General features: G+C 43.0%; 1 protein-coding gene across 3 annotated transcripts in view; it reads right to left on the reverse strand.

Moving 5' to 3' along the window:
* Positions 1 to 7,906: 7,906 nt before the first annotated feature.
* LOC112246968 (histone-lysine N-methyltransferase 2A) overlaps positions 7,907 to 18,922 on the reverse strand; it is a 59,785-nt gene continuing 48,769 nt past the window's right edge. For 2 of the 3 annotated variants that reach the window (XM_042304870.1, XM_042304869.1), the window contains exons 28-34: positions 18,693 to 18,805; positions 18,433 to 18,564; positions 15,288 to 15,540; positions 11,692 to 11,799; positions 11,501 to 11,584; positions 10,949 to 11,078; positions 7,907 to 10,758 (exon numbers count right to left, since the gene is read on the reverse strand). In XM_042304870.1, coding sequence (XP_042160804.1) covers positions 10,483 to 10,758; positions 10,949 to 11,078; positions 11,501 to 11,584; positions 11,692 to 11,799; positions 15,288 to 15,540; positions 18,433 to 18,564; positions 18,693 to 18,805 — 1,096 coding nt within the window. In that variant the 3' untranslated portion in view covers positions 7,907 to 10,482. The remainder of the gene's footprint in view (positions 10,759 to 10,948; positions 11,079 to 11,500; positions 11,585 to 11,691; positions 11,800 to 15,287; positions 15,541 to 18,432; positions 18,565 to 18,692; positions 18,806 to 18,922) is intronic. The other variant, XM_042304871.1, reaches the window with a different exon arrangement.

Genomic DNA, 18,922 nt, shown 5'->3' on the forward strand with positions numbered 1-18,922 from the left:
ATAAATTCCCAACTGTTTCACATGTTCAACCTCAGGCCTCCCCAATTCACTATATAAATACACATCTGTTTAAAATTGTCAAACTCAGGCCTCCCCATTGACTACATAAATTCCCAAATTTCCCAGCTGTTTCACATCTTCTTTCAGTTCAACAAAGTCACTACACATCAATCACCAGGACAACTTTATTGCAAACACATGTTTTACCCAAAACAACTGCACTTCCGGCGCCGACAGAGATGGCCGCCTCGCTTCGCGTTCCTAGGAAACTATGCAGTTTTTTGTTTTTTTACGTGTTATTTCTTACACTAGTACCCCAGGTCATCTTAGGTTTCTTTACATACAGCCGAGAAGAACTACTGAATATAAGATCAGCGTCAACTCACCATCAGTACGACCAAGAATATGTTTTTCGCGATGCGGATCCGGTGTTCTGCCTCACAACCAGTGTAACCGAGTGGATCACATGCAGCGACCAAAAAAAAAAACGACTCAGAAAAAGAGGGAAACGAAGCGGTCTTCTGGTCAGACTCCGGAGACGGGCACATCGTGCACCACTCCCTAGCATTCTTCTTGCCAATGTCCAGTCTCTTGACAACAAGGTTGATGAAATCCGAGCAAGGGTAGCATTCCAGAGGGACATCAGAGACTGTAACGTTCTTTGCTTCACGGAAACATGGCTCACTGGAGAGACGCAATCCGAAGCGGTGCAGCCAGCGGGTTTCTCCACGCATCGCGCCGACAGAAACAAACATCTTTCTGGTAAGAAGAGGGGCGGGGGCGTATGTCTTATGGCCAACGTGACATGGTGTGATGAAAGAAACATACAGGAACTCAAATCCTTCTGTTCACCTGATTTAGAATTCCTCACAATCAAATGTAGACCGCATTATCTACCAAGAGAATTCTCTTCGATTATAATCACAGCCGTATATATCCCCCAAGCAGACACATCGATGGCTCTGAACGAACTTTATTTAACTCTCTGCAAACTGGAAACGATTTATCCGGAGGCTGCATTCATTGTAGCTGGGGATTTTAACAAGGCTAATCTGAAAACAAGACACCCTAAATTTTATCAGCATATCGATTGCGCAACCAGGGGTGGAAAGACCCTGGATCATTGTTACTCTAACTTCCGCGACGCATATAAGGCCCTGCCCCGCCCCCTTTCGGAAAAGCTGACCACGACTCCATTTTGTTGATCCCTGCCTACAGACAGAAACTAAAACAAGAAGCTCCCACGCTGAGGTCTGTCCAACGCTGGTCCGACCAAGCTGACTCCACACTCCAAGACTGCTTCCATCACGTGGACTGGGAGATGTTTCGTATTGCGTCAGACAACAACATTGACGAATACGCTGATACGGTGTGCGAGTTCATTAGAACGTGCGTTGAAGATGTCGTTCCCATAGCAACGATTAAAACATTCCCTAACCAGAAACCGTGGATTGATGGCAGCATTCGTGTGAAACTGAAGGCACGAACCACTGCTTTTAATCAGGGCAAGGTGTCTGGTAACATGACTGAATACAAACAGTGCAGCTATTCCCTCCGCAAGGCTATCAAACAAGCTAAGCGCCAGTACAGAGACAAAGTAGAATCTCAATTCAACGGCTCAGACACAAGAGGTATGTGGCAGGGTCTACAGTCAATCACGGACTACAGGAAGAAACCCAGCCCAGTCACGGACCAGGATGTCTTGCTCCCAGGCAGACTAAATAACTTTTTGCCCGCTTTGAGGACAATACAGTGCCACTGACACGGCCTGCAACGGAAACATGCGGTCTCTCCTTCACTGCAGCCGAAGTGAGTAAGACATTTAAACGTGTTAACCCTCGCAAGGCTGCAGGCCCAGACGGCATCCCCAGCCGCGCCCTCAGAGCATGCGCAGACCAGCTGGCCGGTGTGTTTACGGACATATTCAATCAATCCCTATACCAGTCTGCTGTTCCCACATGCTTCAAGAGGGCCACCATTGTTCCTGTTCCCAAGAAAGCTAAGGTAACTGAGCTAAACGACTACCGCCCGTAGCACTCACATCCGTCATCATGAAGTGCTTTGAGAGACTAGTCAAGGACCATATCACCTCCACCCTACCTGACACCCTTGACCCACTCCAATTTGCTTACCGCCCAAATAGGTCCACAGACGATGCAATCTCAACCACACTGCACACTGCCCTAACCCATCTGGACAAGAGGAATACCTATGTGAGAATGCTGTTCATCGACTACAGCTCGGCATTCAACACCATAGTACCCTCCAAGCTCGTCATCAAGCTCGAGACCCTGGGTCTCGACCCCGCCCTGTGCAACTGGGTACTGGACTTCCTGACGGGCCGCCCCCAGGTGGTGAGGGTAGGCAACAACATCTCCTCCCCGCTGATCCTCAACACTGGGGCCCCACAAGGGTGCGTTCTGAGCCCTCTCCTGTACTCCCTGTTCACCCACGACTGCGTGGCCACGCACGCCTCCAACTCAATCATCAAGTTTGCGGACGACACAACAGTGGTAGGCTTGATTACCAACAACGACGAGACGGCCTACAGGGAGGAGGTGAGGGCCCTCGGAGTGTGGTGTCAGGAAAATAACCTCACACTCAACGTCAACAAAACTAAGGAGATGATTGTGGACTTCAGGAAACAGCAGAGGGAACACCCCCCATCCACATCGATGGAACAGTAGTGGAGAGGGTAGCAAGTTTTAAGTTCCTCGGCATACACATCACAGACAAACTGAATTGGTCAACTCACACAGACAGCATCGTGAGGAAGGCGCAGCAGCGCCTCTTCAACCTTAGGAGGCTGAAGAAATTCGGCTTGTCACCAAAAGCACTCACAAACTTCTACAGATGCACAATCGAGAGCATCCTGGCGGGCTGTATCACCGCCTGGTATGGCAACTGCACCGCCCTCAACCATAAGGCTCTCCAGAGGGTAGTGAGGTCTGCACAACGCATCACCGGGGGCAAACTACCTGCCCTCCAGGACACCTACACCACCCGATGCTACAGGAAGGCCATAAAGATCATCAAGGACACCAACCACCCGAGCCACTGCCTGTTCACCCCGCTGCCATCCAGAAGGCGAGGTCAGTACAGGTGCATCAAAGCTGGGACCGAGAGACTGAAAAACAGCTTCTATCTCAAGGCCATCAGACTGTTAAACAGCCACCACTAACATTGAGTGGCTACTGCCAACACACTGTCAATGACACTGACTCTACTCCAGCCACTTTAATCATGGGAATTGATGGGAAATGATGTAAATATATCACTAGCCACTTTAAACAATGCTACCTTATATAATGTTACTTACCCTACATTGTTCATCTCATATGCATACGTTGATACTGTACTCTATATCATCGACTGCATCCTTATGTAATACATGTATCACTAGCCACTTTAACTATGCCACTTGGTTTACATACTTATCTCATATGTATATACTGTACTCGATATCATCTACTGTATCTTGCCTATGCTGCTCTGTACCATCACTCATTCATATATCCTTATGTACATATTCTTTATCCCCTTACACTGTGTATGACAGTAGTTTTTTTTGGAATTGTTAGTTAGATTACTTGCTCGTTATTACTGCATTGTCGGAACTAGAAGCACAAGCATTTCGCTACACTCGCATTAACATCTGCTAACCATGTGTATGTGACAAATAAAATTTGATTTGATTTGATTGATTTGATTTGACTATCAGGTTACATAAGCACTCACTCAATAGCTTGAGAACACCCGGACAGGATGTCATAAATGCGCATAACTACGTGACACATAAAATTGTTGACCTACAACAATCACTTTCGGACACACGCGCTCAACTATAACTCTTCTATTAGTATTACTAGCACCTCTAAATCACTATTCTTCCATAAGTTGCTAGAAGGCTCTTGAGGTTTTAGCGTGCAATTTGAATTTCAGCACAAATCTCCCATGACATTTGGGTGGTTCCACGAAATGGGTCCCTTTTTTTGTGTCTTTCATATTTTAAGTAGAAATTGTAACCCATATTTAATTTTAAAAGCCTGTTATATTAAATTATGTGCCCTTTAATATAGACCACATGGATAATTACATTAATCAGGTCTTTCATATGAATAAAGACTGAAAAGACTTTCAACTATTCCTTTTAAACATTTAATAGTCAAATCATAGTGTAAAAGCAGGTGAGCTGGTTCTACTCTTTTGTACATTTTCTGGTGTTTTGAGGTTGAAAACTGAGTGGGTTGAGCATAACAAGTCAACCCTGTTACCCAACAATTTACGTTGTGAAGCTTACATTCAATTCCCCCTTCCTGTTGCACACAAACTTCCATTCCCCCTGTTAAAGGGGGTTCATAGCTGATTTAAGATGAAATCGTCATCCCTGTTACTTTATTAGCCACTTAATATAGTAATTATTTTATTGAATCTCTTGAGATGGGAAAACATGTTTTTTATTAAGTTGACTGTGTGCTCATGATATAATGTTAAATGATGTGAAATCAGGTTTTTCTCCAAGTTACACTACGCAAAAGGGACTCATTTCATGGAACGACCCATTAATACATGATTTACACATTTGTTCTAGAGGAACTTGTGATCCTGCTGGACCCGGAGATCCCTGGGGTGAAGAACACCAGCCACCTAGAATCTCGCTGCTCCTTCCCCGACACCTGGATCACCTACACCCACTCCTTGATGGACAGAAAGAGCCCCCTGAGGGCTGTGCTGGAGGGGGTCATCATCAAGCACCCAGACGGGACTGTAGGACAATTGGCCAGGCTGCTGAGAAATGGACCAGAACGACGCAGTGGAAATACGCACCAAGCACATCTTGCTTACGGTTGTCTAGTCTGGGTGTGGTCTGTGTTGGGTGCGGAAAAGATGGCTCCATCCAGATACAATCACGGAGTCTCTACCACCTGCCAGGCACTGAGATATAAAAGGAGGGCCAGTAGGAGGCATGCTTTCCTTAGGGACCCCAAAGTCGCAAGGCAGTGATTGGGAACACTGTTCTTTTGCATTAGGGTTCAAATAAGATATTTAACTGTGATTACATGGCGCTTACCACTTAAAACAGGGATGTTAAAACCTCTTAGTGATCCCTTCACGCGCCAATCCCGTTAGCGGGAAAGATTTGACAACATCCAGTGAAATTGCAGAGCACCAAATTCAAACTACAGAAATATAAATATTCAACATTCACAAAAATATAAGTGTAATACACTAAAATAAAGCTTAACTTCTTGTTAATCCAGCTGCTGTGTCAGATTTCAAAAAGGCTTTACGGTAAAAGCACACCATGCGATTATCTGAGGACAGCGCCCGCATACAAACACATGAAAATCATTTCAACCAGGCAGGTGCGACACAAAAGTCAGAAATAACGATACAATAAATGCCTTACCTTTAAAGAGCTTCTATTTAATGCAATCCCAAATGTCTCAGTGACACAATGAATGATCGTTTTGTTCGATAAATTCCTTCTTTATATCGCCAAAATGTCAATTTATTTGGCGTGTTTGATTCAGAAATACACCGGTTCCAACTCGCCCAACATGACTACAAAGGAATCTAAAAAGTTACCTGTAAACCTCGTCAAAACAATTCAAACAACTTTTCTAATCCAACCTCAGGTACCCTAATATGTAAATAATTGATCAATTTAAGACGGGATAATTTGTTTCCAATACCGAAGAAAAATAACACGGAGCACGCTCCTGTTCACGTGCAACAAAATACTAGAGACCTTCTGAGTGACACATGGAATGAATAGCACTACTTCTTCATTTCTCAAAAGAAAAACATCGACCAATTTCTAAAGACTGTTGACATCTAGTGGAAGCCATAGGAACTGCAACCAGGTTAAAAATAAATAGGTTTCCTATAGAAAACCATTGGAAAAATCCTATAACCTCAATTTTTTCCACCCTGGATGGTTTGTCCTCGGGGTTTCGCCTGCCAAATCAGTTATGTTATACTCACAGACATTATTTAACAGTTTTAGAAACTTGAGTGTTTTCTATCCAAATCTACCAATTATACACATATCCTAGCTTCTGGGCCTGAGTAACAGGCAGTTTACTTTGGGCTCGCTTTTCCTCTGGACGTCAAAATACTGCCCCCTAGCCTAAAGAAGTTTTAACCCCGGTGTCCTGAAAAAGGAGAGCCACACACTCCAGGAGCTCAGATGCAATAATGTAATAACCAACGTTTCGACAGACAAGCTGTCTTCATCAGGGTATAACGACAAACGCTGCAGGTCACTAGTTTTTATAGTGTCAAAGGACACACACAGGTGTCTGTAATCATGACCGGGTGTGGCTTGACATCATTGGTTAATTTTCAGATATAAATAGAACATACAAAAAACATGAATGGATAGCATACAATCATAGATAACATTTATAATGAATAGCAAAACCACAATAATGGCTTCAGATCAAAGTCTACGTTGAGCCAGAGGGGAGCAAGGGTCTTTAAATTTAAGATCCAGGCAGCCTCTCGTTCTAACAATAAGGGAGGGTGATGTGTTCGATGCCGATATAACGTAGGGATGAAATCGAGTGGTTCACTTCCAAAAAGTGGGCCGCAACTGGGTACGTCGAGTTTTTGCACATAATGGTACTATAACTTGCACTTTTAATTCATCCTTGGTTTTACCCACATCATTTTACCACAAGGACAAGTTAAGATACATAATACCGTTGATTGGGATCTGTTTCCCTGTTTGGGGGTGTTTAAGGGATCTACATTTGTAAGTGACATTGCATTGAGCGCAGCCGTTACATTTGTAGTTTCCATCCGGTAGAGGTGCAAATAGACATTGTGCAGGGGTTAATCAGTTTACCAATTGAGATTTCTGTCCCGCAACAATACGACCAAGGGAGGGTCCGAAAACACATTACCGATACGGTCATCGGATCTTAGAATGTGGCAATGTTTGTGAACGATTCCCTTAATTTGTTCAGAGCACTTTAAATAGCGGGTAGTGAAGACGCAAGAATGATTATTTTTGCGACTGTCCTTGAAAGAGATTAACTCATTTCTGTGTTCTATACATGTGCTGTTCTACAAACCAATTTCTGTGTTCATGCAAGTGGCTGACTGGAGAAGTCACACCGATCAGTAACTGCAATTTGGCAGTAAGCCCAGAACGTGTTTTGAGAACAAAAATATCTGTTTCAAGGTCTCAGCTTAGAGAAAGAAGCCTTGTGAGGTGTTGGTCTGTCATGTTATGAAACAAAACGGTAATGATTAATGAATTATTCTAAATCATGCAAATGTAACTAGTCTGTGTATAGCCGTATATGAGACAACTGTTGGGACTGCCCCGGCAGAGTTTTTCCTGACAGGCGGGAGTACTATAGTGCAATGAGTTGGTTGGAACCTTTCTAGCGCGCTGACATAAAAACTATTATTCATTTAAGATTGACACTCAGTGTCCCTGTGTAAATATTTGTTTTGGATTTGCTCAAATGGCAGTATTAAATCAGACAATTTTTGTACCCTCTCCCCTTGAATTTTCTTTGCATCTCAGCCATGTTTTTGATGCGACAGAATTGGCTGTAGGGCAAACTGTATTTAATGGGAAGCGTGTGACGACAGCTATCAGCCCTCAAACTGTTACATCAATAGGTTTCCTATAAAGATCAGTGTATAGAACATCATCCTCACACGAAATCAGATCAAGGAAACTGATTTGACGTGTGTCAGATGGAATCGTAAATCTCAGGTGCTCAGAACAGGTGTTAAGTTCCCAACCTGGCCCTCACACAATCATTATCATCGATTGTCAAATGTATTATCACCAACCAATGATATTGCTGTACTTATACATTGCATGTTATAGAAATGTCATATCAGAATTTGTTTATTTACATTTTTAATTGACCAAGTCTGATTTGTTCAAACATCTTAACATCTTTATTAAGCAAATAACATTATAAATAAAAAAAGTGCATAGAAAAATTAAACGGGTTTAGAAATATGTATACAATTATTTACAAACTCAGGGTTTATTTGTACAAGGTAACAAAGACAAGTTGACACATATGTTCATGTCTTTAACACTTTGTTATACTTTAAAATAACCCTACCATATAGAACATACAGCTTTCTGAACCAGTTCTGGGAGAGATCGTCATGGTAACTTCAGGTTTCCAACTAGTGCTTTGTATGCTTCATCGAACACACAGGCCAGCTCTGCAGGACATTAAAACCAAGTTACTCTTATTATCATCATCATCATCCTCTTTTTGCATTAGTATTCTTTAACATCTGTCAGAACTACTGAGGTAGAATCCTGGCAAAAGGTTGGGGAGTGGAGTGGGCATAGAGAAACCTTCTCCTCTGAGAAGTGTTCCCACATCAGGTTTTAAGCAGAAAAGGAAGCTAGGTTAAGGATAGCCGTATCCCTGAAAACCAGATGCATCCTGTTAATGGCAAACTCTGCTAAGGGTGTTAGATGATTGACACATGGGAATACAGGCTCCATCTCACTGATTGGTCACGCAGGCAGGCGGGCTTAAGCTCTTCCTTACTGTGTATTAAATTCCAAAAGGACAGTGCTCATTTCCTTTAGATTATTATCTCTAGCTTGAAAGGTTCTCTGTGGCACGCAGATGGGAAGAAAAGCATGGACTCGAATGCTTGCTATTCTTCTGTTATAAGGCCTGCCGATAATAAGGCCTGCTGTACTTTCTCCTTGAAAATTATACCGGAACAAAGAAATAAAATCAAAAACAATTAAAAAAGACCTGCTTTAGAACAACGTCTTGTGTAAAGACTGAAATGTTATACACAACTTTCCTCAAACATCAAGGTTCAAATAAAAGAAAGAGCAAACAAAGTAAACAAAAAGAGGAAAAGAAGGGGAGGAAGATTTCCCACAAGACCACCACCATTTACACTAAGCAAAGCTAGTTTCACCAGTCCAAAATCTGAACAGAAACATGAATAAATACAACTATTCTAGAGCTCAAGCATTCTCCCACTGTAAAGATGTGAACAACAGTGTGTACATTTGATTTCCTAATATGTCTGACTGAACTGACAGCGTTTTCTAAAGTTGTACGACAGCAAACGTTAAGGTGCTGAGTGCATTCTCTCCCTATCTTGGTTTTACACCAAGACATGATTCTCTCTTAAAGCCATCCTACGGAGCAACATACAGTACAGTACTGGCCTAATGCTATGCTTGAGATCTCCAGTGCACAGGGGTGCTGTCAGTCCACACAGTCGGGAATATATAGAGTTTATAACACATCTCTTTGTGGTGTAACATGAACAGTGTTCCACCCTTTGTGGATTGCGGAGAATGTCAGAGAGAGAAGTCAGTTCTTTGTTAACTCCACTGAATGTTGAGAAATATGGAGTCTGGATTTTGTTAGTTCACTAAAGACGCGCAACTGTAACGCAGCAAAGTCGTAGGCCTAATATTATTGCAAAAGGTCATCAGCATTTGCCATGATAGTAATAAAATATATTTTAAAATAAAAAAAAGATGCACTGAGGTTTCCAGCTAAACTCTTCACTCTTGGATTGGGTAGTGTTTGCAACATACAAAAATGGCAAAGGGAAAGTTCTTAAAGATATGATTTAGCTGCAGCAAACTTTATAAGGGTGACACTAACCGTTATCTAACCGTTTAACTGAACATAATGGAGGTCCCTTCCCCGGTCTGTGTGACAGGGGAGTGGAGAATGGATAGAAAAATAGGTATTATTTGCAGGGTCTCTGACCTAGGAGCCTCCAAGCCTATTGCCCATCATATCTAGCACCATGGTTCTCTGAACAGTCAACGGAAAGCAAATATGTACAACCTGACGCATGATGAGCACTGTGAAATATGATTTCAAATAAATAAAACTATGATAACAGGATCAAGTAAAGATGGAGATATGGCTAAGGGATCAACTAGAGAGGATGGAGCCAACATGATTATGGGTGTCAAAATTAAAAATATACCCCCGCCACCCGACAACAAAAGAAAGAATATCTCCAAGTCTAGCTTTTCTGGTCCACCCTTATTTCAACAGAAAGGACTTGACGTTATGGCGTCAAGGAAAATACCTTCATGCAACATAGAACCAGCATAACCACATGTGGTCTGCAGGGTTCCTGTTCTCAAGAAAAAACCCACACTATAACGGTAGCTACTTCCACCCTTTCCTGTGGTGAACTTGTCCAACCCTTGGCAAGTGCATATTGGTTAGAAGTCAATGTGAGCTTATGGATGCATGTCTCTGTGTGGTGCTCCTCTTCACTCTTGCTCCCCATCTCCTGGCCCCTCTCCCAGTCTCTTCGTAGTGGCTCATCCTTTCCTGTATTTTCTCTTCACCCACCTCCCAACTCAGTAAAACCTTAATTTAAGGATTTTAACCTCGGTCTTCCCCTGTTGCCTCTGCTCACACCCCATTCCCTTGTGCCTTGTTCCCCCTGCAGAGACTGTGGCAGTACCACGTCCTCCTCCTGCCCCTAGTTGAGGAAGCGTCTGCATTTCCGGGCCCCGCAGTTGCAGTTGAGCTTGCTTGCTGGGTCTTCGATGGGGAACTTGTAGTCGTAGGTGAGCTCCTCGCCCCGGTAGATCTTGCGCAGGGCGAAGATGACGATGTGCTTCTGGCCCTCCACGTTGATGACGCGCGAGTAGCAGTTGGGCTCGCACGAGTGGTTGATGAAGCGCGCCGCATTGCCATGCATGGTGGCGTCCACCACGTCAAAGTCATCGATACGGAACATGTAGCAGCCGATACCCTGTGGAGGAAGGAGGGAAAAGAGACAGGGGACTTAGTTTTAGTTTAACATGTATTATGTTGGTATCAATAACATTTATTCATTCAAGCCCACAATTAGTGGATTTAAAAAAAAGTCCAACTAAGGTCTTGTTGGGACAAACCATAGGGCTTATGTCGTCTCAACCACACTCTGGACTGATTGATCTCACCTTGCCATCGTAGTACTTCTCCCGCTTGTCTGTGAGCACTGAGCGAATGACGATGCCGGCATACTCGATGACCATCTCCTGAGCATCGATGTTCCTCTTGCAGAACAGACCTCGGCCGTGGATAGCAGACCTACACCAGAGAGAGATGTCAAAAGAGGCCCAAGTATGAACAACAGTTTCCATAGCTAATCTCCTTGGCAATTAAAAGGATGCGATGATCACATGATTTATTTATTTATTATCTGATCCTGAGTCAATGGGAATTCATGTTATTCATTTTGTAGCAGAATGACATAATAGCAGAAAAGGGAGAGGCAGGAAATATAAACCATGCCTCAGTTTCTAGTTTGCTGTGATAGCTGTAGAGAACCGCAGTGACGGCTTCCTGCCCAGACAGACTGCAAATTATCTATTGTGGGGTCAGTTGGCACCCCACTGAGAAACACATGAGCTCTTCAGCCCAGAATCATGATCATAGTCACAGGCTCTGTCCATAGTATTGGCTTTGACCTCAGGGCCTCAGGGGGGGATGAGGACTAGTTGTGTGCTGACCTGTACACGCCTACAGCCTCCTTAGATGTCCTCTCCAGATGTCTGAAGCGCATGGCCATGGGGAGCTCCAAGCTAGTGGCACGTCTAGGAGAAAAGGGATAAGCAAAGAAGATGACGAGGTGCTTCTGACCTTTTACCTTTTACCTAACTTCCTTTGCAATGGCCAGCATACAATAACTCTGTAATCCGACCTTGTGGATTTGAGTGGGACTTCATCTTCTTCCTCATCGTAGGGGTTGATGTCAGGCAGCTGGCGGTGCTGGGAAGCCAGGAAGTTGAACATGTCGAAGGTGGTCTTCCTGTAAGAGAAGACAGGAACAAGGTGTCACGTTACATTTTACAGTATGCAGGCTTGACTTTCTTTATCATTGTTTCCCCCCCAGCATTGGTGTAGAATTTGGGATGTGGACATCACCCACACACTCTTCATAAGTTAATGAACGGAGCAGCATAGATGTCATACAGGTCTTATTTCTAGCTTACGCAGACTGTGGAGGTGGAGATGACGCTCACATAGAAACACAACAGCCACAGACCTTGTTCCTCTAAACCTGACAGATGTCTACATTCAAAACAGACATTCCACCAATACTCTACACAGAGAGACTAGCTTCCACTTTGAAGTTGAAAACCACCTACAGAGGGGAAAACCCAGATTCTCCAGACATTTGCTAGACAGTGGTATGGTTTGACCAACTGCAAGGTATGGACAAAGTAATACCGGTTCCCACCATTACACTTGTGGCGATGTACCAATTCTCTGAAACTTCCAAATGAACATATTTTTATTTATTAAAACTTCTTCCAACCAATAACGCATGATTAGTGTTGCACATTTTGGGGAAAATTCAGAGGTGGAAACTTTCCGTGGAAATTAACGGGAATATACGGGAAAATATGCAAATTAATATTAACATAATTTAAAAGTAGATGTTTTTTGCATTAGATATATTTACCATATCATATGGAGACAGAAACAAACATTTTACCTATCATAAGTAGACATAATTGCAAATGATTACCGGTAAATCCTTCCAATAGAAAAAAAAAAAACTTGGTTACGAATTTAACTTTAATTAAATGAGTTGACTCTTCACATGGCATGATTTCACTGAACAAAACGAAAGGGAATATTGAATGATCCATCGCATCTCCCAAAAACATTTTCAACATACATCTGTAAAATGACAGTCTAGAAACTAAAGCTTTAGTTGTCTTCCTCAGGCTTCCATGTCTTCTCCCTGGACCTCCTCAATGTCCACCTCTTGAACATCAGATTCTGAGGCCTCATCTTCACTATCACTTTCCAACCTTGTTAAGGATTGTTCGTTGTTAGGCTCAAAAAGCCTTACATTTTCCCGGCTGGCCACCAATCTTTCAACCCTTGTATTGGTCAGCCTGTTGCCTGCTTTGGTGTGTGTGCTCCCAAACAAGGACCAGTTGCGCTTTGAGGCAGCTGATGTTGGTGGGATTTGGAGGATGATGGAGGCAACAGGGGAAAGAGCCTCAGATCCACAAAGCCCCTTCCACCAGGTGGCTGATGAGATATGTTGGCACGACTGCCATATTGCATCTCCATCCCAAAGCCCTTGCTTGGAAGTGTACTTCGCCAGACTGCCAAGAACCTTGCCCTCATCCAGGCCAAGGTGGCGAGGACACGGTAGTGATGACACCATAGGCCTTGTTGATATCTGCACCAGACAGGATGCTCTTGCCAGCATACTTGGGGTCCAACATGTACGCTGTGGCGTGTATGGGCTTCAGGATTTTATAACTGCAGTTTCCTCTGCTCGGAGCAACAGTGAAGTGGGCAGGGCAGTACGGATTTGTTCTCTTTCATCTGCAAGCAGAGTCTGAACATCAGACAGGATGACATTGTCTCCCTCAATCCGTGCAATGGCTACTGCTATAGGTTTCAGGAGTTTCAGGCTGCTAACCACTCTCCCAAAATACATCCTCCAGGAGGATCCTCTTGATGGGGCTGTCCATATCGGCAGACTGCGATATGGCCATTTCTAGGAGAGACCTCTTCCCCTCCAGGAAATTGTCAAACATGATGACAACACCACCCCAACGGGTGCTGCTGTGCAGCTTCAATGTGGGGCTCTTATTCTTCTCACTTTTCTTGGTGACGTAGATTGCTGCTATAACTTGATGACCCTTCACATACCTAACCATTTCCTTGGCTCTCTTGTAGAGTGTATCCATTGTTTTCAGTGCCTTGATGTCCTTGAGGAGCAGATTCAAAGCATGAGAAGCACAGCCAATAGGTGTAATGTGAGGGTAGGACTCCTCCACTTTAGACCAAGCAGCCTTCAAGTTTGCAGCATTGTTAGTCACCAGTGCAAATACCTTCTGTGGTCCAAGGTCATTGATGACTGCCTTCAGCTCATCTGTCCCTTGCGTCTGTGCTTATAGAATACTGGTTGAGGGGTGGAGATGTAGTTAATTATTCCTTGCCCACGAACATTCAACCACCCATCAGAGGTGATTGCAATACAGTCTGCTTTCTCTATGATTTGCTTGACCTCATCCAGCAAATGAGTAGATAAAGCATGTCTGGTTGGAGGGGTGAATGCTAGGCGAAGAACATTCAGAAATCTCTTCCAATACACATTGCCTGTGGGCATCCGAGGTGAACCAGTTGCATGCACAGCTCAAGCAAGACATTCATCAGCATTTCTCTGACTACGTTCCTCCATTGAGTCAAAGAAACTTCTGATTCCAGGAGGACCATGAGCTGTTGCTATCGATAAGGTGTCTCATCATTTTCACCTCGAATAGAAGTAGAGGGACTTTTGTCAGAGGTTGCTTGTTGTGAGCACTGAGGGAACTTTATGCACTTGGCCAGATGATTCTGCATCTTTGTTGCATTCTTCACATGATTTGGCACAGTATTTGCAAATGTGCACAACTTTTCCTTCTACATTAGCTGCAGTGAAATGTCTCCACACATCAGATAGTGCCTGTGGCATTTTCCTGTAAAGATTAGAAAAGAATTGTAAGAAAAACCAAAATACAATTCCATGTACAGATAAATAGTTAAACAGTCAGATTAAACAACTCCTTTGTAAGATAAATGTTTTAAAATGAAACATGTATGGAAACGGGTGAATTAATACTCCTCAGTTAGCAGACTCAAGCAAGCTGAAACCCACATGGTAGCAAACACTAACTAGCAGAAATTGTTAACCAGTTAGAAATGATTTAAACACACTTTGCTGTAGACTACCATTTACTAAAAATCATGTTGGTCATATAAAATATATTCACCCCACCCAGTATTGTAATCTAAACTTACCAGAAAGCATATAGTCCTTGGCTCAGACAGTGTAGTAGTGTGGGCTCAATAGCATCTCATTAGTGTGCAAGATCTTGAGAATCTTGATGGAAGAGTACACTGCACATGTGATGGAAGAATGCGCTGTGCATGCAGAGGGTTGCAATTCCATTGAATTGGGGATAGTTTGACCAAAACATGCCACCAGACCTAGAATTGCCTTATGTGTATCCCACAAAAAAGGTTCACTGTTATGAGCTAACTTTTTTGATGAATTTAAGCAAAATTCCCGGGCTTAACTTCCCATGAAAAAATTCCCGGAAAGTTTGACACTTTGCAACCCTACTCATGATACCTAGGAAGTATTGGTGAAATGTTTACAAGATATGTAAGATTAATCTGTAAGACAACTCGGACTCAATTTACATTACAAAATAATGCCTTCCCTTATATTTTCTATATTTAACTTCCAGGGCCCCTGTAGTGAACAGACACCGGGACACTGACCTGAGGTAGACCTCAGAGCGGGCGCATCCAGAGGGGTTGACAGGCAGGTCCTCCTCTTGGCTGATCTGTTTAAAGAAGCGGAAGGCGTGGCTATGGCAGCGGCGGGCCCCCTGGAGCTGCTCCACCAGGAAGACCACTGTGTCGTGGAGCAGGCCCAGCATACGGGCACCTGTCATCCCAGAGAAGGACAGCTGCCGAAGCCTGGCCCCTGCCCGCGCCTCCTGGACACAGTCTATCACTGCCCTCCAGGCCTCTGAGGGAAAGGAGGGGGAAGAGGAAGAGAAGAGTAAAACGTGAGTAACACAGAATAACACACAAATGTAAAACATATGGAAAACAGCCAACATTTTGTGCTAGATGGTTTATTACAGAAGTTCATTCTAGCTGATTACGAGAAAGAATGTGTCATAATCTTATGTTTAGTCATACAGTCGGAAGTCCGAAGTTTCCATACACAAGAATGTGAAATGTTAGAATAATAGTAGAGAATGATTTATTTAATCTTTTATTTATTTCATCACATTCTCAGTGGGTCAGAAGCTTACATACATTCAATTAGTATTTGGTAGCATTGCCTTTAAATTGTTTATCTTGGGTCAAACGTTTTGGGTAGCCTTCCACAAGCTTCCAACAATAAGTTGGGTGAATTTTGACCCATTCCTCCTGACAGAGCTGGTGTAACTGAGTCCGGTTTGTAGGCCTCCTTGCTCAAACACTTTTTCAGTTCTGCCCACAATTGTTCTATAGGATTGAGGTCAGGGCTTTGTGATGGCCACTCCAATACCTTGACTTTGTTGTCCTTAAGCCATTTTGCCACAACTTTGGAAGTATGCCTGGGGTCATCCATTTGGAAGACCCATTTGCGACCAAGCTTTAACTTCCTGACTGATGTCTTGAGATGTTGCTTAAATATTACTTAATTTTCTTTCCTCATGATGCTATCTATTTTGTGAAGTGCACCAGTCCCTCCTGCAGCAAAGCACCCCCACGACATGATGCTGCCTCCCCGTGCTTCACGGTTGGGATGGTGTTCTTCGGCTTGCAAGCCTCCCCCTTTTTCCTCTAAACATAACAATGGTCATTATGGCCAGTTCTATTTTTGTTTCATCAGACCAGAAGATATTTTTCCAAAAAGTACAATCTTTGTCCCCATGTGCAGTTGCAAACCGTAGTCTGGCTTTTTTATGGCGGTTTTGGAGCAGTGGCTTCTTCCTTGCTGAGTGGCCTTTCAGGTTATGTCGATATAGGACTCGTTTTTACTGTGGATATAGTTACTTTTGTACCAGTTTCCTCCAGCATCTTCACAAGGTCCTTTGCTGTTGCTTTGGGACTGATTTGCACCAAAGTACATTCATCTCTAGGAGACAGAACGAGTCTCCTTCCTGAGCGGTATGACGGCTGCGTGGTCCCATGGTGTTTATACTAGCATACTATTGTTTGTAAACTTCTGACCCACTGGAATTGTGATACAGTGAATTATAAGTGAAATAATCTGCAGTAAACAATTGTTGGGAAAATTACTTGTGTCATGCACAAAGTAGACGTCCTAACTGACTTGCCAAAACTGTAGTTTGTTAACTTCTTTGGGGTAGGGGGCAGTATTTTCACATCCGGATGAAAAGCGTGCCCAGAGTAAACTGCCTGCTACTGCAGATCCTAGGATATGCATATTATGTGTAGATTTGGATAGAAAACACTCTGAAGTTTCTAAAACTGTTTGAATGTCGTCTGTGAGTATAACAGAACCGATATGGCAGGCAAAAACCGGAGAAAAAAATCCAACCAGGAAGTGGTTAATCTGAGGTTTGTAGGTTTTCAACTCTTTGCTTATCCAAGATACAGTGGAAATGGGGTCATGTTGAACTTCCAAAGGCTTTCACTAGATGTTTAGAACCTTGTTTGAAGTGGGGCCGAATGAGAGGGGAATGAGTCAGAAGTCTGCCAGAGAGCCACGAGCTGATCACGAGCATTCACATGAGAGGTAGCTTGCATTCCATTGCTTTTCTACAGACAAAGGAATTCTCCGGTTGAAACATTATTGAAGATTTATGATAAAAACATTCTAAAGATTGATTCTATACATCATTTGACATGTTTCTACGAACTGTAACGGAACTTTTTGGACTTTTTGTCCGCACGGTCCGCTGGACTTGCATGTGTGTCGTGAGTTTAGATTGTGTACTGAACGCGCCAAAAACAAGGAGGAATTTGGACAAAAATGGACATTATCAAACAAAACAAACATTTGTTGTGGAACTGGGATTCCTGGGAGTGCATTCTGATGAAGATCATCAAAGGTAAGTTAATATTTATAATGTTGACTCCAACATGGCGGATATGTCTTTGGGTAGATTTGTCGTCTGAGCACCGGACTCAGATTATTGCATTGTTTGCTTTTAAAGACCTGACACAGCGGTTGCATTAATTAAGGAGAAGTGGATCTAAAATTCCATGTATAACACTTGTATTTTCATCAACATTTATCATGACCATTTCTGTAAATTGATGTGGCTCTCTGCAAAAATCACTGGATGTTTTAGAACTACTGAACATTACATTGGCGCGTTAACGCTGATTTTTGGATATAAATATGAACTTTAACGAACAAAACATACATGCATTGTGTAACATGAAGTCCTATGAGTGTCATCTGATGAAGATCATCAAAGGTTAGTGATTAATTTGATCTATATGTCTGTTTTTTGTGACTCCTCTCTTTGGCTGGAAAAATGGTTGTGTTTTTCTGTGACTTGGCTCTGACCTAACATAATCGTTTGGTTTGCTTTCGTCGTAAAGCCTTTTTGAAATCGGACACTGTGGCTGGATTTACAACAAGTGTATCTTTAAAATGGTGTAAAATAAATGTACATTTTTGAGGAATTTTAATTTTGGGATTTCTGTTGTTTTGAATTTGGCACCATGCAGTTTCACTGGCTGTTGATGAGGTTAACAATAAATTTGTGGAGAAATTGAAAAACTAGTTTTAATGACTCCAACCTATATGTATGTAAACTTCCGACTTCAACTTTATGTAGAAATAGTGGGTATTTGTGCAGAAATCATTGCCTTGAGTATTGTGTAAATGAACACTACAGGTAAGACACATGAAGTCTATTCATTTGCCCTTTCCTCCCTGAAACCTCACCCTCTACGCTGTCTGCCTCCACACTGAAGCCGTCATCGCTTTTGATCTCAAAACGGAGGTGGGGCTGATCTCGGCTGGGGGGACACTCATCGTCTGAGGGCAGCAGCTCATCATCTGAGCACGATACAGCACCTGACAGGATGGAAATACCACAGGGTATTTTCAAATCAGGCACACTTGTTTACATTGTACAGGTATAAGAAGTATCATCAGTCATCATACAGACATACTGTTCATACGGCAATATTACACATAAGTACCGGAGTATTTGTTCCAGTCAGTCAGGGCACTGCGGCCCACTGCATCCCAGTTCTGTTGTTTACCTGTGTCCATCCCTAATCGAGGTATCGACAGGCGGTCCCAAAGCCCTGGCCTGTGAGGAATACAACAAGAGAAAACACTGAAATCGACTGGATACAGGCTGTATATCACTCACTGTATGAGATACACACTTCGGTTAGGGCAAAAATGCAGTGATAACAACAGTCAC

This window comes from Oncorhynchus tshawytscha, linkage group LG23 (genome assembly GCF_018296145.1).
Source record: "Oncorhynchus tshawytscha isolate Ot180627B linkage group LG23, Otsh_v2.0, whole genome shotgun sequence".
NCBI lineage: Eukaryota > Metazoa > Chordata > Actinopteri > Salmoniformes > Salmonidae > Oncorhynchus > Oncorhynchus tshawytscha.